The 25511-nt window shown below is 37.9% G+C and overlaps 1 protein-coding gene across 1 annotated transcript; it reads left to right on the top strand.

Annotated features, from left to right (window-relative positions):
* The first annotated feature begins 10278 nt into the window (after positions 1-10278).
* Positions 10279-21714, top strand: LOC145771912 (SPRY domain-containing protein 7-like). The gene is made up of 5 exons (XM_082583674.1): positions 10279-10399; positions 10688-10773; positions 16322-16513; positions 17509-17611; positions 18039-21714. The coding sequence occupies exons 1-5, from the start codon at positions 10279-10281 to the stop codon at positions 18134-18136; spliced, it is 600 nt and encodes a 199-aa protein (XP_082439800.1). The 3' UTR covers positions 18137-21714.
* The last annotated feature ends 3797 nt before the right edge of the window (positions 21715-25511 follow it).

The raw sequence follows: 25511 nt of genomic DNA, 5'->3' as shown, positions 1-25511 counted from the left end.
CACATTAGCCATGACAACAGGAAGTCGTTAAGACGCGAAAACACGACGCCAGATTGCAGTGAGACAATAAGTGGCCTAATTATGAGTGACTGTGCACAACCAGATAGGAAAGCTTAAATGGCTTTTCATTCTCATCACTAACTTCACCACAATTTGGTAGGAAGAAACCCAGATGCGAGTTCAATGACATAGATATTAGATGTGCATTGGTAAAATCATTTTACCAATGGTAGATCTAAAATCGATTCCAGGTCGGATTAAACTAAGGACTTTGAAAACGCTACCGATTGTGTTCTTTGCTGCATATGCAGTGAGAATAAGTCGGGTAATAATGTGATGTCATCGTAAACCTGTTGTAAAAGACCTTAGCTCACACTAATCCTGCCTATTTTTCAAAACGAACATCTTCAAACTAAAGAACATACACAACGTTGAAATAAAAAACATATCTAGACCAACGGTACAAAGTTTATACGAATCAGTAGGCTATACCCCTGCCCCACGTATTGTGATTTATTTACAAGTGCTTTGCGTCAGCATAGCACAAGATATCAGACTATTTCATAAATAGATCAAACACAGAATATGGAAAAAGCCCATGCGGGTAGGCTACTGGGTTTGATGATTTGGTCAGAGGTTCCAAGCAGCTTCCGCCCCGAAGCTCAGTGGTTACGCGCCCGGCTCAAAATCAGCTGTTTCGACTCTCAGGGTATAGGCCTACACTTGAGCAACGCATTTTAGGACTGCTCTCCATTCAGCGGCACCCAGTGAATGGAATAAATCCCCGGCAACAACACTTCAACAATGGGAAAACTTCACTCTGCCAATCTCGGTAACCGGCTCTGCGTCAAGAGTCTCTACAAGTATGCGAAGCTACCAGAAATAACCTATCAAGGCTTTGTCAGTCCGAGGATAAAGATTCGAAAATAAACCAGCTTGAAAAACTTATCATTTTATTGTTTTAAAAAAGAGATGAAAGCCCTTATTTTACAAAACTATGGAGAATCATAAATTGTAGGCTATCTTGTGAAAATCTATGCTTTGCTCGTTTCTTGTAATTTTGTGTAAACGTTATCTTTCAATTCAATCTATTTTTCTTTGTCGGAAAACAACAGCAATGATAAAGTTACAACAGTTTATGGGAATAAAACCAACAAAAGAAAACGGCGGCAAAACCAAAGAAGTTTAAAACGTGCATGCGATGTAAATTTAAAGGATACGTCGATGAAAGTAAATTTAAGCACGGCCACCAAACCTAACAGTTTAAAATAGATGAATTAGGTAGTTGAAAGAATCAGTTGCATCTACATACCTAAAGCAACTGGCGGTCTGACAGTTGATGAAGCCATGCGGGGACAACTGAACCTTACAACCAATACAAAAAAAAATCAAAAACACGAGCATTTAAGAATAAACGTACGGTGAGTTTATCATACAAAAAACCTATGTACAGTGGTTCGTTTTTAAATAAAGTGAAGTTTTCACAGCAACGACAGTGGTGCAGTTTTAAAATAGGAATCGATAACTGATGTGTTCAGGAATATACACTAAGTTAATTATTGTTTGAACATGATATTAAGGTGATGATCATAAGTGATGAAAAATGTAGTGAAGAAGATACGAAAATGGTCTTGATGGCATGCGGGTGACTTCGGTATCGGAGAGGGAAGGAGTTTCTTGGCGTTTTTCAAATGAATTTCCAACCAAACTGCTGGAGAGTGATGCAGCTTCATTGTTGAAGTACGGTACCGTGCCATGACCGTGCTCTTGACAAACAAATCTACACAACAAGAGTCAAACAGAGAGTCAAAAGGTTCTTTGAACAAGTACATTAAACGTAGTTTGGCTAATTAAGGGCGTATTGCGCTGGTAACATATTAAATCGTTGTAACATATTAGCATCTAATAGAAGCCTATTGAAATTAAATACATTTAGGCGGTGGTGGCAGACGCACGAAAGTGACTGCTGAAATAAGCTAAGCAGATACTAGGTGTCAAACAGTAGCCTAGTAGCCTACGGTAGGCTACTTGAAAGATTAAATATACAAAAGTTGACGCATGCTAATCAGCTTGAATTTCAGTTCGCAGATGGGTTTTCAGTTTGCTGTAGAATAATGAAAATGCATAGGCTATAGGCCTATTGATTTCCATTAAGGATAGGCTAGAGGATCTCCTAACTAAGAAGCAGCAGGCCAGCGATTCTCCATCAAGTATCAATTAATTATTCTTTATTACAAAAATACATGGAAAATCAGCAGAGCCTTATTGGTAGGCTATAGGCTATGCATTTCGCTCTAACTGTAGAGCATCATTAGTGCCTTATTCAAATAGATTCTATTTGAATAAGGCACTAATGATGTTCTACAGCAGGGCTACTCAACTAATTTTAGCAAAGGTCCATTTTGACAAGTTGAATATTTGTGCGGTCCGGCGAATATTTCACATGCAACCACGAAAATTAAACAACTAGTGCGAGCACTTTTCAGGTAATATGTAACACATCTTGGATTTTTGTCTGACACAAACAAAGAAATAAAAAAGGAAAACATGTATTGTGTTTCTTTGTAGTGTACCTGTGTGGATCGCACATCAGTTCGCCCCCAAGCTCCTTGGATAATCACAAAACATTGCTTTTCCCTAATGAAAATCTATTTAAAGAGGCCCTAAAATGTGGCAATGAAGTTATTCTTCCAGAAGTCCGAGGTCCACCTTCAACACCCAGAAAGTCCGGATTCGGACCGCGGTCCGCCAGTTGAGTAGCCCTGCTCTACAGTTAGAGCGAAATGCATATGCCAATAGGGCTCTGCTGATTTTTCATGTATTTTTGTAATAAATAATGAATAATGAAAATGTTTCGATTTCAGTAATGTTTTTGGGGAGATCGTTCCAGACTTTAACTCCACTGAATTGAATGGATTGTTGGGTTAACTTTTTGGAGTAGGCTAGGCCTAATAGGGAAAAAAAATCAATTGCTGTTTCTGGTTGATATGTGATGCAAGTTGCTGTTAAGTTGAAATAGTGAGTTAAAATTTTTTGGCAGTTGATTATTTTTCAGTTTAAACATGAATTTGCCAGTCTCAGTAGTGTAGGCTAAAGGTTATCAATTGTGAAAAAACTGTCAACATTGTATTGTGGTTCATTCTTAGTGGTCATTTTTATGAATTTGTTGCAAATTTTTTGCAGTTTATTTACAATGGTGACATGACCAATTGACCATGCTTCCAAGCCTATTCCAAGCACTAATGCAATATCTTAGATTGCTTTCAATGGGTGAATGATAGAGAGAAGTCAAGTTTGTGGTGTTTAAGTAAGGTTTAATCTTGCAGATTATTCCGAAATTTCGTCGCACTTTTTGCAGCAAGTGAATCATATGAGATTTCCATGACAAATTTTCATTCAGTAAAATACCTAGAAAACTAACAGTGTTAAGACGTTCAGTGGGTTGATTATAAACAGATAATGTATGGATGAAATTAAAAGACTTGGTATTATTATTATTGCTAAATAAAATGTGCTTAGTTTTATTTACATTTAACGACAGCCTATTTGCTGCCAGCCAGTTGGTTACTGTTCCCGACAATGGTTCACCAAATCAAACGTCATATAAAACCGTTCAGGTCTACTGAATCTTAGCGAATTACGTCATGGAATTTTTCCTACAAATGAGCCAAGATTGCACCATCGTTCGTAAGACTTGTATCACACCTGTTGAGAATTACTTCACAATGTTTCACTATGACGTCACAGTAACTGCGTACGTCAGTTTGAGATATTGCAATGTATTCTAGTCATTTGTAAAATTGTTGCTTGAAATTTAGCTGTTACAGAAATCATTACAGAATATATATATCAAAAACAGTAGCCTAAAGGTCCTAGTATTGAACCCTGCGGGACTCCGAAACATATTTTGCGTTTAGTAGACATTGATTGAGATATTTCTACTACTTGAAATCGGTTTAGTAGGTAACTGCTGAACCATCAGTCATGGGCTGCACCCCTGATACCGTAATAGTAAAGCTTGCTTAACAAAATTTGACGATCAATAGTGTCAAATGCCTTGGACAGGTCTAAAAATATACCAAGCGTGGCTTCTTTTTTTCAAATGCATTTGAAATTTTACTAACAAGATGCAAAACTGCGAGGTTAGTTGAACGATTTTCTCTAAACCCAAATAGATGGGGGTAAAAATGTTATGGTTTTCAAGAAAATTATAAGTTACACTCTGTTGTAGCCTACATTATTTTTTCAAATATTTTAGAAAAGAAAGATAAAAGACTGTATTTTTAAGTAAAAGACTGTATCTAAAAGAATTTTTTTTTTTTTTGGTTTTTATTGTAAAACGCGGGAACATTGAATTTTTCTGTTAGATTTTTTTTTATGCCTAAAGTGACAAAATCATCATTTCTGTAGGAAGGCAATTGACTATAAATAGACCGTAATGGTCGTTTTGTTGTCTCCCTGTCAGTATATGAACTTGTGCCACTTTTTCAGTACGTGTCGAAAACGTTTGAGTTTATTTTAATTATGTTATATTTGTGTATGTAATTCATCATGTTAAACCCGCTGAAGTTACTTTGTTTTATTTTTCTATGGTTCAACAAAGCAAACTCTCTACCAAAGCTTTATCTTTCCCCTACAACTTGCATATTTCGACCATGTGCCGTTCCTGTTTCTGGCAAATAAACCATTGATTAACTGATTGATAGGACGGTGTAGCAACGGTCTGGAGCTTTGAGGTATGAATTAGTGGTACCCTATGATAGACTACTGATAATTCCAGTGTCATTGGCGAAACATGTGGTTTTTGCTCCCAATTTTTGATGCATTTAAATGTCGAGAAAGATTTGTTGATTGGAAAAGTCTTCATGACCATCTATCATGGAGGCAACATTGGTATGGTAAGCAAATCACATTGCTCAATTAGTGAGTACGAATGTACGATACTTACACTTTTTGTAATATGTCAGGTGGACTGCTTCTTTTACAGAAGCTAAATGTTACTTTTTGCATCGAAGAAAAAGCATCCAAAAATATTACTTAACTATGAAATATTTTTTTATTGATCGACTTGTTTAAAATTTCGGAGCTGGTATACAAGTCCCCCTCCCCCCCTTTGGTAACTTATGACAGACAGGACTCGACCAAACATATAGGGTGAAACTACTTTACCTTTGCTTTACTGTTCACACACTTCAATCCACATGTTTTGGTCAATTCCTCTAAGTTGTCATGAGTTAGAGTTACCAAGGGGGGGATTGTATACCAGCTCCAAAATTTCATTTGGCAGTTTTTCTCCTGATTTGGCACTTTTATGTGCATTTGACATTTTTTTAAAGTTGAGTTTGGCAACTCTGGTCTGACATCTCATGCAGAAATGCAGCGAACCCAAAATTTTTATCCGCACACCGCCCCGCAACTAAATCATCTATCCACACAACGCAATTTATCTGGAACTTTGACACTGCACCGCACACCGCAAATAACAAAATTCTTAAAAAATATTTTAACGCGTTATTCTTTAAAAAGTCAATTGTGGCAAAAAGCACCCATGGCGTATAACTGGTAACCTACTACCAGTAGGCTACAGTTGTGCACTAATTGACTAGGCTAACCAGATCATATTCTCTTAACAGCAATGCGTCTAAGCTCTAAGACATCATGCTTTTTCAAATAGAATGCTCCTGGATCCAGTATCAGGACTTTTGAACACTTTTTGTAACCAATAATGCAATTTTAATGTCAGTGGCTATATGAACTAGTGATGCAAGCCGCACCAACGCATCGCGTACGCGGCCGCTTTTGACTTTTTCGCCGCGTGCCGCGCCACGTGGAAGGTTGAAATGACAACGCCGCGCCGCTTGCCGCGAAACTTTCAAAGAAATTAAACTTTCGTAGACGTAAACTTTCAAGAAATTAAACTTTCGTAAACGTAAACTTTCAACTTTTCAAGAAAATCAGTTATGAAACTTCAAATTTAAATTGGAAACACGGATCAGTTTTTTTTCCTTCGGAAACCCTAAGCTGGAAAGCTATGCAAATTGCAATTTTGCAAATGGCTTGCAGTTGACAGGGTTTTGGGGCTGGCTTGTGAGGGAAGCTGTACGAATGTTTTTGGTTAATAGCCTAGCTGATAAGCTCAGCTCCCAGTTACCAGGCTATACGCCTAGCGCAACTACCGCATTAGTTACTATAACAGTTAGTAGCCCAGTGAGTTCAGGCTAGAAGTTTTACTCTTGTGTGTGTAGTTCATATAGCCACTGACATTAAAATTGCATTATTGCTTACAAAAAGTGTTCAAAAGTCCTGATACTGGACCCAGGAACATTTTATTTGTCTTAGTTTGTATTATGTCTTAGAACTTAGATGCATTGCTGTTAAGAGAATATGATCTGGTTAGCCTAGCCAATTAGTGCACAACTGTACTGGTAGGTTACCAGTTGAAGGGCTTAGAAGCAGACCGGTCTAAACCACAAAAACATTATTTTGAGTAAATCGCAATTGAAGTATTTTGAGTACCAAAAAATCGACAAACAATACACACAACAATGCTTGCAAGTTTATTAGATATTGTGACAAGCCTCATCTGTTATCCACTGAATGTTTCAAAAAATCGCAATAACTACTAAACAAAATACAAAAATACGGTTAGACCATTGTGGCACACATTGTAACATAACAATACAAACTACAAAAATGCTGTTAGACCATTGTAGCATACATTGTAAGTTACAATTTTGGGAGTTCTATCTACAGTTGGATCTTTTAAGGGCTGAAGAATATTTAGGTTTAGCAGAAAAACTTTACCAAAAGAAAGTGTCAATGCATTTAAGGAATAAAAGCAGTTCTATTGTGAAAAACTTTTGGGATATCATTAACTCACACAACTTTCCTCTAATCATTTTCGTTTTCATGATCTGCTTCGTCTGGTAGCATCTCATCAAGATCCTGATCCGCAGAACTACGCAAGTTTTTATAGAAATCGTTATAGACAGGAGGAACATAATCCAACAAATCGTTGATATCTTTTAGTTTTAACGGGTTAATCAGCACAGGCTGATCATGAAGACGATTGAGAACTGCCACACCATTGGCTGTTCGACCACGACTTTGACGCTTTGCCAAATCCAATACATTCCATTCAGTAATATCAGTCAAGTTGTACTTGAAATACATTAAACTTGGTGATTCACTGACAAGTCTGATCCATTGAATTTTTAACCACTCCACCTTTCTGCCACCAGTATCCCTTTTTCTGATCACCAGTTCTTTTTTGTAATCACTCACACCAATAAAGTCTTCTGAAGACATGGGAATAACGTTGAAAGGTTTTGTCCTGTTTGCCTCTGCAATAATGTCCATCCACTGCTGCGGAATGTAAACATTCTCATGACGCTTTTTCGCGGTTTCTACCTTTGCAAAGTCACTATCGTTCGGAAGATAACTATGGCCAGAAACCATGAATTTGTGATTGACTTCTTCAATACCAAGTCTAGCTACTCCATAACTCCACAAAAGAACAATATTAATATTTCTGTTTGAAGTTGCCAAAATTGCATCATACAGATTATATATCATACAGATTATATATCATACAGATTGCATCATACATCATTTATACACAACATAACATTGAAATGATATTGAAAATAGCCAAATTTGCAAATAATGACAACTGACAACCCTGAAGCATTTGCACAGCAGCTGCTTTGGCTGAAGCGCAGGGGAAAAATTGTAGCTTAGACCGCTTTGGCTCAAGCGCAGGGAAAAAATTATGGCTTAGACCACTTTGGCTCTAGCAAATATGAAAAAAACCGAAGAGCTTAAAATTAGTCTGCTCATTTCGCCTTCACATACACGTGATAACGGTTAGACCGTTATAGCATAAACAGATAATATCGATATCTGTTGAATGGCATCTTTAAATCAAATTTGACATTTTTGGGGTTAGACCGGTTTGCCTCTAAGCCCTTCAGTTATAGGCCATGGGTGCTTTTTGCTACAATTGACTTTCTAAAAAATAACGCGTTAAAATATTTTTTAAAAATTTTGTAATTTGCGATGTGCGGTGCAGTGTCAAAGTTTCAGATAAATTGCGATGTGCGGATAGATGAGTCAGTTGCGGTGCAGTGTGCGGATAAAAATTTTGGGTTTGCTGCATCTCTAGTATAAACTACACACACAAGAGTAAAACTTTTAGTCTGAACTCACTGGGCTAACTGTTATAGTAACTAATGCGGTAGTTGCGCTAGGCCTATAGTCTGGTAACTGGGAGCTGAGCTTATCAGCTAGGCCAGGGTTGTCCAAAGCCTGGCCCGCGGGCCGCATGCGGCCCGCGACCTCCTTCAATGCGGCCCGCCGCCTCTTCTAGAAAACTTTTAAAAATTACCGTATATCCTCGCATATAAGCCGACCCTAGAAAAACAACCTTAAAATGGTAAATTTATAAAAATCCGCATATAAGTTTTATGTTTAATTTGTAATGAAATGATATCTGTTATGAAAGAGTACAATGTACAACGACACTACAGCACTCTTCATGTCACTGGCTATGATAAATACACTGGTGAGGCGCGGCGAGCCCTACTCAATGATCTCAAATCAAACCTGCGTAAGCGTCAAGAAAACATGTTTCAATTAGTGAAGCCTTCGTCTTCTACAACCATTGCTTCTTATGATGTATCACTTTTGATGGCTAAATCCAAAAAACTTCAATGTATTCAATGCTCCGCTGACTATAACTATATCAAAAGCCGATGACGATTTGCAGCTTGAATTGTGTGACTTGCAAAGTGACCAGTTTTTATTAAGCAAAGCTACACTGCCAATCACTCAATTTTGGCCTCTTCTTTCTGAAGAGCATTATCCTAATTTACCCCATTTTGGATTGCACTTGCTGTCAATGTTTGGCAGTCCCTACCTTTGTGAAGCAGCATTTTCCGCAATGAAGTCGATTAAATCCAAAGAGAGGAATCTACTTAAACAAACATCTCTCGAAGCCTGCCTTCGTTTAGCCTTAACCTCAGTTGACATTGACACAAAGGAGCTGGCTTCCAAAATGCAGGCACAGTGCCTGGCACACCCATCTCACTAAATTTTAAGTAAACTGTACCGTTTTACGTACTTCCTTAAATATTTTTTACGAATAAATTTATGGTTTATTCTTATTCATACTTGTCAGTTATTTATAAGGTTTCGTGGTCTACTGACGTTGCTTAAAATTTCCAAAACTCTCTTATTCGTAGTATTCACATCTTAGCTTCTTTAATCTATTCCCCAATATGTTTTTATGATAAATATAAAGATTCATTTACACATGTACGTGTTTTACTTTACATCTGGTACGGTGAGACAGTGTATAAGAGGAAAAATGTCAACTGCGGCCCGCGATCTAATTTCCTTGCCGAATGCGTCCCGCGTCCCATAAAGTTTGGACAACCCTGAGCTAGGCTATTAACCAAAAATACAATCGTATATACAACTTCCCTCACAAGCCAGCCCCAAAACCCTGTCAACTGCAAGCCATTTGCAATTTGCATAGCTTTCCAGCTTAGGGTTTCCAAAGGAAAAAAAACTGATCCATGTTTCCAATTTAAATTTGAAGTTTCATAACTGATTTTCTTAAGTTGAAAGTTTACGTTTACAAATGTTTAATATCTTGAAAGTTTACGCAGTAAGCGGCGCGACTTTGTCAGTTCAACCTTCGGCGGGGCATGCGGCAAAAAAGTCAAAAGCCGCCGCGGCTTGCATCACTAATCTCCTGAGTCTGACTCGAAACTAGAGTAACTACACTGAAAAGGTAGCCACTTCACAAGAAAAAATTCTGCGACTGCATCTGAAACCTCGAACCAATCAGAACATGTTGTAAGAGGCTGCCGTCCAATTTTGACCCTTCTAACGTTCAGCCAGAGAGTTAATCCTTGTTTTGAGCCTTATTTGGTAGTTACTACAGAAGTAAAAAGAGTGGCCTAATGATAGGTGGTAATCGAACCCATGCCATGAAATGATTACTTTCTAGCCCTAAGCCAACCAGCTGACAGAGAATCCATCATTTGATTTGCTTTGTATGATCTTCTTTTTGCCCTTTTTCACGTCACGGAAAACATAGCTTATTTGATTAGTTCCAGGTTTCAATGGCTGTAGCAGAATTTTGTCATGTTATACTTGTTAAAGTGGCTACTGACTGAAGTATAATACGCCCACGGTTATTAACCAATGTTTGTGCTCGATTATTTTGAAGATGTTAAACTCAGCATTAACTCGTTAAGTAGTCAGTTTAGAATGTCAATTTATTTTCAATGTTTTTCTCGTTGCTTGGGTGTTTCTGGGTCGTCTGGTTCTTCAAAAAATCAGTCAGATATCATCGAAAAGCTTCAAGTCACACTTGACACCTCAAGAATGGGTAACAATTTGTAATAAAGACGACATCATTAAATAAATAAATGCCATCATTTGATTTGTTGCAGCTGGGCTTAGAGTACAATCATTTGTATGCTCTGGTATTTATCATTCACTTATAAAGTTATTGTGAAGTTTAATGCATTTCACCAACAGTTATTACTTGCATATAGTGATAGTGATTATAGTAGGAATAGTGATTACAAGCATGTTTTTACTGTAATACATAATTTTCCCTAATTATAATTTGAAAAAATGTGTAAACCACCACTTCATGGACAAACACTTTTAGGTAGTGATGCTGTAATTGTAAAGAATGGCCGAAGGATATGTGGTACAGGAGCAAGTTTAGCCAACACCCCCATAGCACAAGACAAGGTTGTACTATTAATTTGTTTTTATGGATCATATTGTTACCTTGTCAGGTGAAGTTTTCATATTAGACTTTATTCATTACTCATCCTCATTTTTTGTATGAATCATTCATATTATAAATCAACTTGAATAACTACCATGTCTTTATAGAAGCACTGTTGTCTTGGGGTTGATTATGAAAAATTTGTATATTAAACCATAAGGTCTGAAAATAATTTGCTTTGATGACATTTAGCTTTTTTAACTGTCATCCAATTCTTAGATTTTGTAGGACAAGCCAGATTCCTAACATACATTGATGGTGCTTATATGATAGAGCACCAACAGACATTTGCTTAAACCAGTTATATCTGGCTTGGCGTTTTGTTTATTTTACGACCAGCTTTGGATAGCACTGGGCTTATTACTTTCAAGTCGCCCTTGATTTGTTTTTTTTTGCATGAGAGAGAAAGAGAAGAGAACTCTACACAATCGTCTTCAACATACTTTTGTATACTTCTAATCAACATATATATATACACCTTCTAATCCCCATAATACACAACTCTAATCACAGAAGCTTCCAGGGACTGGGGTATATTACATCGTAAAAACTCTTTCTTCTGTTCAACAAGTCAAAAATGTTTCCATACTCTCACATACACAAAAACTTCTGTTGAAGCAGATTTCACAATAAAAGATTGTGTAACTGAAGGTTACGCTTGGTCAGTAATAGAGATGTACCTATATATCAGTATCGGTGATATCGGCCATTTTTTGATTATCGGTATCGACAAAATTTGGCCGATACTAAACATGCAAAAAAAAGGCGTTTGCTGCGGATTTTCTGCAGAAGCAAAGATATAGATTTTTTAAAGTAGTAGCTAACGTCACATTGATGTAGAAAAATAACAACCTGTTCAAATTTTTGATACCTCACACTCCCATGACTTCATGCGCACACCTTTTGGCATTGTTTGCTTACAGTGATTCTTTCACTCAAACAAAACGTTTTGTTTCAGCAGTGTTGTGTTGTTCGATTCTTAAGTTGTAAAGGAGACTCAATTTCTCCAATATTTATCATTTATGTTTCTTTTTTACTGTCAGCAGAGGATAAAACCAGGCCAAGATTACCCAGGTAGCAAAACTGTATAATTTTGCATCATTTTTATGTTGCTAAACGTTTAAAAAACCCATGTAACTTGGTTGTTTTTAGTAAGCTGGTTCTATCAGTTTGTGATTTAATTTCCACCTTTCGTTGTAATAAACTCACCAAGCTTAAACAATGTCATGGCAGAGTAAGTAGGCTCAAAATGAAAGCAACGGGACTACTAACTAAACTAATCAATAAATGGTCTTGTTGCGCCTAAAATGACAACCTCATTGTGAAAAAAGAAGCGTTCTTCCCTGCTATCAGCACAAGGCTGAGCACTCACTAGTACAGCGAGCTGTTGCGATTTGCTAACCATTACGGTGTAGCTTCCACGCTAGACATTTAGGCCATCCAATCAACTATATGTTTCTGGGCAGCCATTTTGTAGCAAGAATTGACATTAACAAGTTATTGAAATGGCTAACTGTGTGGAAGCTACACCGTTGTGGGTAGCGAATCGCAATTGCTCGCTGTATTGATGAGTGCTCAACCTTATGCTGATAGCCAGGAAGAAGGGAGCAAGTCTTTTAGGCGCTGACAGTTAGGCGCTGGTCTAATAGGCGCGCACACTGTGGCGTCTGGATATTTAGGTGCGGAGCACTGTGGCGCCCGGTCATTTAGGTGCTATTCCTAGTAAAGTCTGTAGATTGTATCAGCTTGCCAGAAAATTATATAATGGCTTCCGTGAGTGAAGCTGCTTAAACCGGCAATGCTTTTCACACAAAATGTTATATTGAACAGAAAAAAAATATTGTTGTTTTATTGATTTATTATTGTTTTATTTGTTGTTAGTCCAGGTTTGCGTTGGTGAAAGCTTTATCAATAAATTATTCAAGTTTCCGAACATTATTGAGTTCATTTTTAGTTAACTCTTTCGCGACCACGGACGTATACACACGTCTTGGGATTTTTGCCATGATGACCAAGGAAGTATCCCTACGTCCAAGGTTAAAAGGTAGCCTATTTCAAGCAAAAAAATAATGTAAATGATGGCGGATCCATAGTCTTTGCTTGTTCTTTTTTGGCTAATTAAAAAAAAATATTTTGGCTGTGCAGTTGATCAGATGAGGACTTCTTAAAGATGGGGACACAGTGGATTTTTTTTTCTTCCACTCGTTGGAATTGGCAGTCAAAACTGGCTAGGCAACCCCTTACTTTGGAATTTCTCGATCAAAAAGACTGTAGGCTAAATTACGTAAACTTTTTGATTAAAATTTTCCAAATTTCTCCATAATCATTCTGCTGTACCTCCTAAAGCATTGCGCTCAGAAACGAAGTAAAATTTCTCTCATGTGCAGAATTGTTTTGGCATTCGATTAAACTACATATATTTTCATATTGTTGTATCATGCTTGGGTAGTAAAGATTATAATGAAGTACACTTTTCTGCCAATTTTTATTTTTTTTAGAAATTAGAAAAAATACCGTATGGAAAGTTGCTAGTTGTACATTGAATGTTTTAAATTTTATTGCAAAGCTTTGCATCTTCGGATAGCTGAAGATGTTTGCTTTCATTTGATGTCAAGATTGTGCGTCTACGTCGATCATTACGTCTATTATCGACTACGACTACGATTATCGACACTCATTTTTTCAAATGTATAGATGAAGCCATCAGCAGCAATTTTTTCACGATTAAGTGGAGTTGAAATAGTCGAAGCTGCCATATCAATCTTTGCTTTATGATGTAGCAAACTTACTAAACTTTTCCGTGCTAATGAAGTGCTCAGATCCAACATCGGCTTATATGCAGGGCAATTAGAGCAGTAGACCACCTGATCTCCACAGGACACGTATACTTCTGGAGTAGAAGTTGCCGGTTTAAAGACGCAACTTTGTGCAATCTGTTACCTTTAATAATTACTTCTACTTGAGACGGATAGATCGTGTGGAGATGAGGTGCGGGAAAACGCTCTACTACTCTTGATATAAGCACATCTCTACAGGACATTTGCAATGCATCCTGAACACAAGTTGCAGCCAGATGGAACTTTACTTAATCTGTTATCTTTCGCAATTACTTCTGTTCGGGATGGATTGGCCATGTGACGAGAACGCGTAAGATGCTCTACTACTGTTCACATGAATACATTTCTACAGGGCATATAGGCTACACCTTGGCTACAAGTTGCAAGCATAATGGTGCGACTTCGCTCGTTATTAAACCTAGTCGGGGTTTTGACGGAAAACTAAGTTACTCTTCACTCAAGCCTACCCGCTTGAATATAGGCTACGGTACATTTTTTACTGATGTTTAGTGTAGTTATTATTTACTAACTAAAAGTGAACTCATATGTTCGGAAACTAGAATAATTTATTGATAAAGTTTTCGCCGACGCAAACCTGGACTAACAACAAATAAATGCTGAACACGCGCATTAAAAAAACAACATATTTTTCTGTTCAATATAACATTTTATGTGAAAATCATTGCCGGTTTAAGCAGCTTCACTCACGGAAGCCATGACACATTTTTCTCTTTAATATAACATTTTGTGTGAAAAGCATTGCCGGTTCAAGCAGCTTCACCCATATATTTTTCTGTTTAATATAACGTTTTGTGTAAAAAAGCATTGCCGGTTTAAGCAGCTTCACTCACTGAAGCCATGACCAACAACACACACGCATTAACAAAACAATATATTTTTCTGTTCAATATAATATTTTGTGTGAAAATCATTGCCCTACGCCCCTCCCTGCCAAGCTGATACAATCTAGAGACTTCACTAGGAATAGCACCTAAATGACCGGGCGCTACAGTGCTCCGCACCTAAATATCCAGACGCCACAGTGTGCGCGCCTATTAGACCAGCGCCTAACTGTCAGCGCCTAAAAGACGTGGACCCAGGAAGAACGCTCCTTTCTTTACAATGAGGTTGTCATCTTAGGTGCAACAAGACTATTTTGATTAGCTTAGTGAGAATTCGTAGTCCCATTTCTTTCATTTTGAGCCTACTTATTCTGCCATGACATTGTTTAAGCTTGGTGAGTTTATTACAACGAAAGGTGGAAATTAAATCACAAACTGATAGAACCAGCTTACCAAAAACAACCAAGTTACACGGGTTTTTTAAACGTTTTGCAACGTAAAAAAGATGCAAAAGCTTTTCAACCAAACGACAAGCGCCCATAAGTTGCACATTACTTGTCGAATAGTTTTTGTACGACTACACAAATCACTGGATTTACATTTTACATTTTCTTATCAATTATGATAGCTTATTTGGAGAGTTTGCGCAAACACTTTATTAATTTTTCAGAAACTCCAATTATGATGTAATGTTTCTTCCCTTATACCCCAGTCCTCAATTACGATGGACTTTCATTACTAAAACCTACTATTATGACACAACAATGTGGTTGAGATTGGATTCTTGAATCTTTAATAAATTATGCCAATTGAAGGCTTTTTTTAATAGTTTTATGCAAATAAGGTAAAACTTAGCATTTGGTATAATTCCTTGCAAATACCAAAATTGCTTCTTTTTGTAACACCAACCAAAGTATCGGCCAAATTATCAGTATCGGTATCGACCTAAAAAAGTGATATCGGTATCGACCTAAAAAGTGATATCGGTATCGGCCAAAATATTGGTATCGGTACATCTCTAGTCAGTAATCATCGAAACACCATAGCAGAATTACACAATAAAATAGTTCACCTATTCTAGCACATTAATGCAACCGTCGGCTGCATAGCCGAGTCGTGAGAACACTAAAACGGCAATTGAAAGGGTGCCAGTTCGACACCGCTCAAGAGCATGCGGCTGTGTCTGTGGCAGGACACTTAAAGGCATGCCTGGTGGTGGACACGAAGATTGGCTTCCTTGCCTTGCTGTCCACTTAATCTAAATCTTCAACCATCGGGTGTAAGCCTGGATATGACAAACATTAATGCAACCTACCGCTTAAACTATGCGTATTGATTGTTACATGCACCAATATGTTTCTTTTGTATAATATAATATGGAAAGCATTTAGTAATATAAAAATTTGAATAATATACAATCTGCCATCTATTTTGGAAAGATTTGTTTAACTGGCCAATCTACACACTGAGGTTAATTATATATTTATAATTTTCTGAGCACACCTATCTGACTTTTGTCAACAACTAAATGCTAAAAGTTTATTCTCTGTGTGCTTCCTTCACGAAAAAGATGACAACGTCACTCGTTTCCTTAGTGATGGATTAACTTATATCCTTGCAATAGTTTAGAAAGTGTGAAGCATTAGCAATCATCAATATGATTATTATCACCAGACTCTACTCATGTATAACATAGCATGGATTATTTGATTTTTTTGTTTATGTCTAAAAATTGTGTTCAATTGCTACTCCGTGTAGTAACGTTTGCTTTAGTTAAAGGATCTCGTTCAGTTCATTTGATATTTTTTGTCAACTGGCCTCCTGTTCAGGCTTATTTTGAAGCAAAACTGCAAAGTTCTGGAGTTTGGGGAATTGGTCTTGCACATGAAAATGCCGAAATGGATAGAGTACCACTTGGGGAAGACGCAAACAGTTGGGTTCTTAGGCAGGATAGCCTTGTAAGGCATGATAAAAACACTTTACATGCTTCAAAATATAAACCTTCTGAAGGCGATATTATTGTAAGTTTTGTTTGTTTTCAATTTTTGTTGTGCTATGCGTATTGTGTGTTTAACAATGATAAATGTTTAATATTATGACTTCACAGGGCTGGTGTCATGTATTGATATGTTAACAAAACTAAGTGAATGCTATAGTAGCATACACAGTGTGGGGGGAACATTGGACCATTCCTCTCCTTCAAAAATTATCTCAAACAATTACAGTAACGAAGGATTTTAAAAGCAAGTGCTGCAAATCTTCAATTTTCCAGAAACTTTTCAAAAGCGAAAGCTGTGATCAAATGCTCTTAACTCAATTCACATATAGCTAATGCTGTTTTTTATTTTATTTGGATTCGCCATGTTGTTAAAGCATTTACCAATGAGCTGGCCATAAAAACTAGATGTTTTTGATTTGTTACTCTAAATTGCTGTTTTTCAAGTTTTGCCGCATTGGCTAATTTTTCGTTTTTAGTTTTCTGCTAATTTAAAGAAGCATTGAAGTAACTTTTTTTGTTCCAGATAATACCAGACTATGTAATATCAGATATATAAGATTTTTGTTTCATTTGAATGATTTTATGCTCGAAAATAGTGTTCTATTATCTAGTATACTTTATAACAGAACGTTGGCACCTTTGGTGTCAATATGATTTTATTCAGTTTTGTCTGTACTTTGCTCATTGCATATTATAATTATTTCTTGATTGTTATTATTCACAATCATTATAATACACAGTAGGCGTCTAAAATTTTTGGAAGTTATTGCTCGCTTTAACCGGTTTTACTTCTTGGCATGATAGAATTGCTGAGTATTGCGTGACCGCAGGGCGCAGGTGGCACGTGTCGTTGTTGATGTACTAAACAAAATGTAATACTGATCTGTGCATGGTCGTGCTAAGTAATTGTTGTACAATGCGCTGGTAATCAAAAGGTAAAAAAACGGTGCTCATTATTAAGCGAGAAATAAACTTTCAGTGACGCTTATCCCAACGTGATGTCATATTTTCATTCAGGGTGTTTCATACGATCACACGGAAATGCATTTTTACGCCAATGGAGTTTGTCTTGATTGTCCTGTTACTGGAATCAAGGGAACGGTTTTTCCTGTCCTTTATGGTAAGGATATCAGGAACTGCGATTGTAACTTGTGGACTTACCTGAGGATTGCCGTTTTTTTTTTTTTTGTCGTTATTTTTCTATTTTCGGGTTTCAAACCAATTTTGCTGTTTAGTTTCGATTTGAATTGTTGCAAAGGCTTTCAGATTATTTATGTTAGTTTATGGACAACAAGAGCTAATCGTGATGACATTGTCCGATTTGTCACTTTTACTGTCACGTCCCGACTTCGGAGTGTAAAATATTTCTATCCACCAATTGCTTTTTATGGAGATTTTCCTAAACTCGCACCATGGTCAAAAGACGTAAAACGATTTTGTATGTATAATGTACTAATCGGCACAATTGTGTCAACCCTGCCAGATAATTGCTTGTTCCTTTATTTTGCGACTGCCAGTCTGTTAATGAAACCACTTTGTCTCTTCAGTTGATGACAATGCTATATTGGATGCACAGTTTACGGACTTCAGCCACAAGCCACCATCTGGTTATAAAGAGATAATGTTGGAAAAACAAATATTATAGTTTTGTTTTATTATTTGTTGCACTTCTCAGCATTTTGATCACATTGAAATCGTGCATGGTGAAGACGACTTTTTTCTGATACTTTTGTTTTTTATAAATTAACATAAATTTTAATTTTCTTGCCATTCTCGGGAGTGGACAATGCATTAGAAATTAGACAATTTCATTCGAATCACAAACAATCTACTCGAAAAGCTACTATCGATATTTTCATAATTGGTTTAAGGACTCAATGGACTGCATTGTATTCGAATTTTTTGTGGTCTCTTTTTTTTTCTTTGTTTGACAATTATTATAAATTAGTAATGTTTTTGTTTGAACGGAAATTAGCACGTGATAGAAATTCAGCATTGAAATGCAGGAACTACTGTAGTGCACTTCTGCGGTCTTATAATCCTATGCAATCGTATCGAACACGCCTTACTCAAAATGTTATTTTCCTAAGGTTTGTTTAAAGTGGTGATGCTTTTCTATAGTTGTTGTCAGTTGTCATCATCGCAATAGATGGTGACGTTTGCAGGGCATGGTTTCATTATCGTCATCCGGTGTGGTTAGGGTTGGTGGCCAATGAATGCCAACGTCACCGGTCATGAATTGATTCATTTTTTTTTTCAACTTGTGTTATAATATCTACAATCTACGTGCTTGAATATTTGTTCTTCTATCTAATCGTTTATTTCAAAGTACTTTCTAGCAGTAGACAAAGAACTGCCAACAACTCTCATCTTGATCTATTTGCTTGTCATGCTGCTTTTTCCCCTGGCGCCTATGTGTAATGTTGTGTTGCTTACCCAGAACAATATTGCAATTTTACATTTTATCAGTACTGATTCTATAGCTTAGGTTCTCCAAAATTTGTGTAGTCACAGATCCACATTTATGAATTTGCTTCTGCGACCCCAATCTCATATCACATCCATTTTCTTCTTAGCCAGTGTGGGAAATAATACAAAAGTAAATAAGGATCATTTTCAACAAATTGATCTCAACGGAGTCTCAGCCGTTTTATTTTTCTTTGTTTATGAATGTCGCCCGAATTCGCTTGATGTCGCCCAGAACAAACGACATGACGGATGCTTACAACGTTTCTCGACAGTCGAGTGCAGCAATAAAATTCACAGCGATATCCATGTGTTTCGACCAGAGATATGGTCTGTGTTTTGCCCAGTCACCTCCATGATCACTGATCGTACCCAGAGATGGGCAAGATCAGATCACCAAAACAACGTTGAGCGCAAACATTATGCGCAAACGTTATCTGGGTGATCGGATAGATGGAAGTGGTGGATGTGAAGCAGCGGTGACAACAAGGGCAAGATTGGGCTGGGCAAAGTTCAGGGAATGTGGGGAAATGTTGTATGGCAGAAAATTTTCACTAAGGATGAAAGGAAAAGTATATCGGAGCTGTGTGCGGCCTGCAATGCTATATGATAGCGAGACATGGGTATTGAGAGAGCGTGAACTGGCAATCCTGAGAAGAACGGAAAGGTCAATGGTGAGAGCAATGTGTGGGGTGAAAACAAGAAGGGAAAAAAGGACTGAAGAATTGTTGGATATGCTAGAGATGAGAGAGACCATAGACCAAATGGCAAGGGCAAATGGAGTAAGATGGTATGGACATGTGATAAGGAGGAAGGAAGGAAGTTTTCTTAGAAAGGCACTAGATCTAAAGGTGGATGGGAAAAGGAAACGCGGTCGTCCAAGAAGAACGTGGAAACAACAAGTGAAGGATGAATTTAAAACAATCGGACTGAAGGAGGAAGATGCAAGGGACAGGGTGAAATGGAGAAAAGGGATAAAAACAATTGCTGCGCGGAAACAATCGGCCACCCCCACTAGTGGGAAACAAACCGACGATGGATTATGATTATGATGAACGTGCCCTTGAAGATCAAAATCACTTTTTATGTACTTGAAAAAAGAAAAGAGAAAGTCACAAAATTTGCAACTTTGTGCTTTTTATTAAAAAAAACTTTAAACTACATCATTTTTCACCAAATTTGTGTCTGATTCATAGGGAAAGTTTTTTTTCGTGCTACTAAGTATTTTAAACTTTCACTTGATCATACAGTATAAATGTTTAATGCACCATTTACACATCTGGCAACCTTGATACTGTTGTCTGCACAATTAAAACGTTCAGAGGTCGGCTGTCAGATAAACCGTCCCAAACAAAAATAAAAAAGTTATACAAAAAAGAGTCAGCATGTGTTTTCACATTGGTTATATTTGTTTGTACTCAGACCCTAAACAATTATTGGTCTGGTTAATTTATTGCAATAAACTGCTTTACATGGCCAAAATCGGCTATAGAGTTACAATTTTTTAGCACTGCCATTCTAAACTTTTTAAACATTTTAATTTGAATCAAAGAAAGCAAACATTTTTTTAGAATTTAAAAAACAAAATTGTGAACACAGTTGAATCATTTTTTATCATACATCAACATAAAGTATAATATACGGAAGTTAACTGATGATGATGATGGCGTATGAGCGATCTTTCCAGGCTAGATTGGAGGGCAGGAAATCTTCAGCCACTCGGCAGTCTCGTCGTCCAGGATTCTCAGACCATGCGCACCGTGTGGAGGCCGGTGGGTTAGGCAGTGGTGGATGACATGGTCTGCGGTCTGTTCCGTGGCACCACACTCGCATTCTGATGAAGGAGCCAGGCCCCATTTGTGCATGTCCGAACGAAAGCGGCCGACGCCAGTTCGCAGGCGGTTAAGCCTGACCCACGCAAGCCTTGCGAGGGACATCCCTGGTGGACGGGGATCGGCGTTGGGTATGAAGTCACGGAGCGTGGAGGTGTGATTTTGCCACTCCGTGTTCCACATGTGGTTCGTCCAGTGTGCCGCACTTAAACTAAGTTCTTCTGCGTTCTTAAGGAGTTGTTGTGCGGCAGGCACAAAGGGGCGTCTTGATTTCAAGCGCTGCTTTATAGGTGGTGGTCTCTTGAGTGTTGCGAGCAAACCAGGAAGTTAACTGATTATGACAAACACAGAATTTTTTAAAGTTTTGAAACGGCAACACTGACCCAATTAGATTGAAACTTGAAATGTACTTTTGTTGGACACATATCATATTAACAGTGGCTTAATGTTAGTCATTGCCATTTCCATTAATTACTTTGTACAATACGAGTTCTAAAAAGTGCTATCTAGCAAGTAAACATCAGTTTTGTAGTGATCTTTATCTTATTGTTCTTTAAAATCACACAAAAAGGGATCTTAAATCAAGATCACTAAAATAAAAGTGATCTTGATCTTTCATGCCCATCTCTGATTGTACCAAACCGTAGGCTACAAACATCAGTTTATTTCGCTCTCACCGCTTTGCACTTTTTGTGTTGCTTGCCATTTTAAACTGCCACGTGCTTGCGTTCATGAAGAGCATCATATCTCAGCACAATGATTGGTTTTCCGTTTTTTCTTGATCGGTGCGTTTTTATTTTTCCATGATATCTGTACAATCTGTTGCTTATCTTGCTTGTTAAATATCCGCATGTTTTTTGGACGATTTTTTTGTTCATCGTATTAAAGAATCGCATGCCAATAAACTTATGCAAATTTTTTCAGATTTCGGCGAAATCTTGTCAAAAAAAACCTGAACGATTGAGGCTCGTTTTTTGAAAATAGATCCAAACGTAATCTGCCCAGTAAAGACCAAGGATTGCACCTGGTTTTTCTACACCAAACATTTTTAACTTGGCAAGTTATCTTCATTCTGACCAGGCAAGCCTTAAGAAGATTATTGACAACTTAAAAAATGTCATTTAAGAAATATAAGATGCGAAACAACTGAAAACTTTTGACTCCGTCATGCGGCCTGCCATGGCTGTGGAAAATTGTGGTTATTCGTTCTGCGTCCACAAGTGCCATTGAATTACGCCAGGTGACGTCTTACAACCAACAATCGTCTGTTGCCAGCTTTGCTCACTCTTGCTTACGCACTAAGCAATCCTGCTGCGGGAAGGTGATTCTGTCGGTGTGGAGATGATTGTCGGAGTTCATACCATAACTCCTGTGTGTGCCTTTATCTCACCACAGAGCGGAAGCTTTTAATGATTGACTCTGCACCTGAAATGTCTATTAGCATTAGGAGACCTTGTTTGCGCTCAAATTTAACGATTTACAGTGAAAAGGCACTCGACAGTCGCCAATTTTCGGAATCATCCAACGATTTATGTTGTTAGCAATAATGTTTTAACTTTATCAGGACGGACCGTTTTCTCAAAAGTTTCATATTGTTGACCTGGTATTTGGGATTGTAATAAAAAAAATTTGGCTAATATAAACCCAGGGGCGGATCCAGGTATTAACGTTAGGGGGGGCGATGTCATTGATATTCAGGCAAGTGATCAGCCCGGCACAAACAACGACGGGGGTCTCCCCTAGAAAATTTAGGTTGAATTTGATGAGTTCCGAGAGCATTTCGAACACAAATTATGAGAAATTGAAATTCTATAACTTAAAAAACCTTCAACAATGCTGTTGTTTAACAAAGGGAGGGATGAAGAGCTGATATGCCCTTGCCATGTCAAGTTGAAGCCTGAGCAACCTAGCCGCATTTATAGTTGAGACTGAAGGTTTCACTCTTGATTGTTTCACGGCAATTTAAAAATTGACCTCGGAAAGATAATAACAGGTAGCCTAATTCTGTCTTCCCAATATTGATGCAAACATTGAGGTTATAGACTTACTATATAACTTCGAGGTTTTATTCCTCTGACAAGTTTTGAATTGTTACAAAGAGCAATGAGGAAAGGTTATGCATACATTCAACATATAATGAGCAACAAAAGTGGGGGCCAGGTCCAGGCCCGGATTTAGGGGGGGGGGCAGAGGGGGCAGTTGCCCCGGGCCCCCCGACTTTTGAAGGGCCCCCCTATGTGGAAAAAAATGTGATTTTGTGTTATTTTTTCCCTTTTGGCCTTTAAAGTTTCTGCAAAATGCTGTGCAGTACTGGACTGATGCTACTGTAGACGTAGAGATGGTTTTTCGCGCCGTAGGCTTAAAAATTTTTTTTGCACGGGGGCCCCCGATCTAAAAGTGCCCCGGGCCCCCCATCAGCTAAATCCGGCCCTGGCCAGGTCAAAACACTAGGTTATGCTCCACCCCCCGTAGAATCGCCACTATAGGCTAGGTATCGATTGTAAATTTTTATTTTGGACCAGCGAAACACTACAATTTGTACAATAGAATGGCAGCTAAACATAATTTAATGACGACCAAAATATATAGGCCTAGTCCTCCTTAAAACGTGTCATGCACGGTCGCTGCAGCAGACAAAAAAAGAGACTAACAATAACAGAAACAACTATTTCTGTGGACTTCACAAATAAAATGAAAATAAAAGCTACTTTGCCGGTACGGGCAATAGCCTACTAACAGGTGTCATACCTTTGACTATACAACACAAAGTCAAGTTTGCGGTTTCTACTGTTGGCAAATCGATTTATCACGGAGTCTGTGTCAATTAAAATGTCCCAATGCTGGTATAGTAGCCTAAGGCTAATCCATTCAGTCTTTCCTCGCCGATGTTATTCCTCAGCCAGGTTTTCAACGACCGAAGAAATGAACAGTTTCTTTCGGCTGATGCTACGCTGACTGGCAAGGTTAATAGTATTTTTAGAAGAGAGTGTACGATTGTATACACATTTTTATCACACGGTTGTAAAGCTTCTTCTGCAGTCATCGGTAAGACTGCAGCAGTCGCCAGAACAGTTTTATTTTCCCACTTCTCCTTCCATAGTTGGATCTCTGAACATAGAGCAGATTCCACCAAATGACTTTTGTCAATGCTATCGGGTCGGTACTTGAGCAATTTCGTGGTAGCAATGATGTTAGGTGTCAAGATGCTAAAGTCTCATTGAAAAAAAATTGAGCTTTGCTGTTTCTAGATGCAATTTCAAGGTAGAATTCCAGATAGTCTAGGTTGGTTGACGGAGCAGGTTTTTGCAACTTTGACGGTCAGACGTGGAACTAAAACCATTGGTTTTAGTTCCATGTCTGACCGTCAAAGTTGCAAAAATCTGCTCCGTCAACCAACTTATCTAGGCTAAGGGATTTCTGGCTATGCTCTACAGTGCCGGCAAAAAGTTTAATAACTTTTTAAATTTTAGTAATTTCGTTCGGTAATTAGACTCTGCGATGAAATAACAGCCTTATACTATGTTATTATTATAGCCTACCCTAGCCTAACCTAATTTTTGAACATGGCGAAAGACTTATTCAGCATTGCTTTCGACATGTTGTTTTCCAAATTATATACATATAAATGAACAATAAAGCTACTTTCTTGGGTTTTAGGGGGGGCGATCGCCCCAATCGCCCCCCTCTGGATCCGCCCCTGTATAAACCCAGAGTGCAAGCCCTGAATTATGTAGGGGACTGTCCATAAAAGACGTCCGCAGTCAAGGGAGATGCAAATTGCCGGCTTTTGAGGACAGAGAGAGGTCTTGGGATGCGGAAATCCATTTAACAGTAGCCTACAAACAACAAGATCTAACTGCGAAACCTAAAGCGGATCAGACACGTACAAAATTTGCCAAACACAATGTAGTAGGGATGTCTATTTCAGAATAACGGATCTCTTAAAACCGGCTCCCAATTTGACCCAGATCCAAAGTATGGAATAAGATAATCGCCATACGCTTGGCTCTGGTCACACAACTTCTTTATGCAAAAATTCGATGGGTATGTGCGAAATGAGAGGGCCGCGTATTTTTTTTGTTAAAGGTCGTAAAAGAAAGATCTTTTCAACACTCAGTGATTCAATTACACGACGTTTCTTACGTGCACAGCAGTCATTGCAGATCAAGCTTGAAAAGAGCATGCTTGAATATGCGGATTTGCAACAGAGACAATTGTGCAATGTGCATGCTGTTCAGTCAAATTTAGGCATCTTCCATAACACCACATGTTGACTGACTTTGTAGTCTATAAATCCCTTGCTTTTATACACTTCATGGAGATCTAAAATAATTAACTATAGAGGATTTCTTAACTGCCACTCCAGTAGAAGTTGCACATTTGTAGATTGTAGTGTCAAGCAAGCAATTATACTGTAGGTACAATTTTACAGAATGGCCACTTCGGAGATATCCGTACGGTAATGTTATCTGCAAAGGGTGTTGGCACACTGCGGAAATAGAGGAGGGGTTATTTTTAGTAATTTTATGAAGATTTCTTTTATGGACAGTCATTAGGCCTAATAGGTCCGTCGATAAATGCCGTCGATATAAAACTTTAAACTACACTGTAGCGCAAAATTCCTTCTAAAATACTTGATCAACAACTGCGACGTCATAAGATAGCTTAGGCCTAGCCAAAGGTACAGTTGGTAGCCCATAAGCCCACCCATCAAGCCTACAC

This window comes from Aplidium turbinatum, chromosome 6, assembly GCF_918807975.1.
Source record: "Aplidium turbinatum chromosome 6, kaAplTurb1.1, whole genome shotgun sequence".
Classification (NCBI taxonomy): Eukaryota; Metazoa; Chordata; class Ascidiacea; order Aplousobranchia; family Polyclinidae; genus Aplidium; species Aplidium turbinatum.
Note: the sequence above shows the minus strand (reverse complement) of the source record. Positions and strands in the feature narration are given on the sequence as shown.

Coding starts and splice junctions, on each gene's coding strand:
- LOC145771912 (XM_082583674.1), top strand. CDS start 10,279: ATGTCAATTTATTTTCAATGTTTTTCTCGTTGCTTGGGTGTTTCTGGG. Junction 16,514..17,508: donor CTTCTGAAGGCGATATTATT/GTAAGTTTTGTT, acceptor ATTTTCATTCAG/GGTGTTTCATACGATCACAC. Junction 17,612..18,038: donor GGTTTTTCCTGTCCTTTATG/GTAAGGATATCA, acceptor TTGTCTCTTCAG/TTGATGACAATGCTATATTG.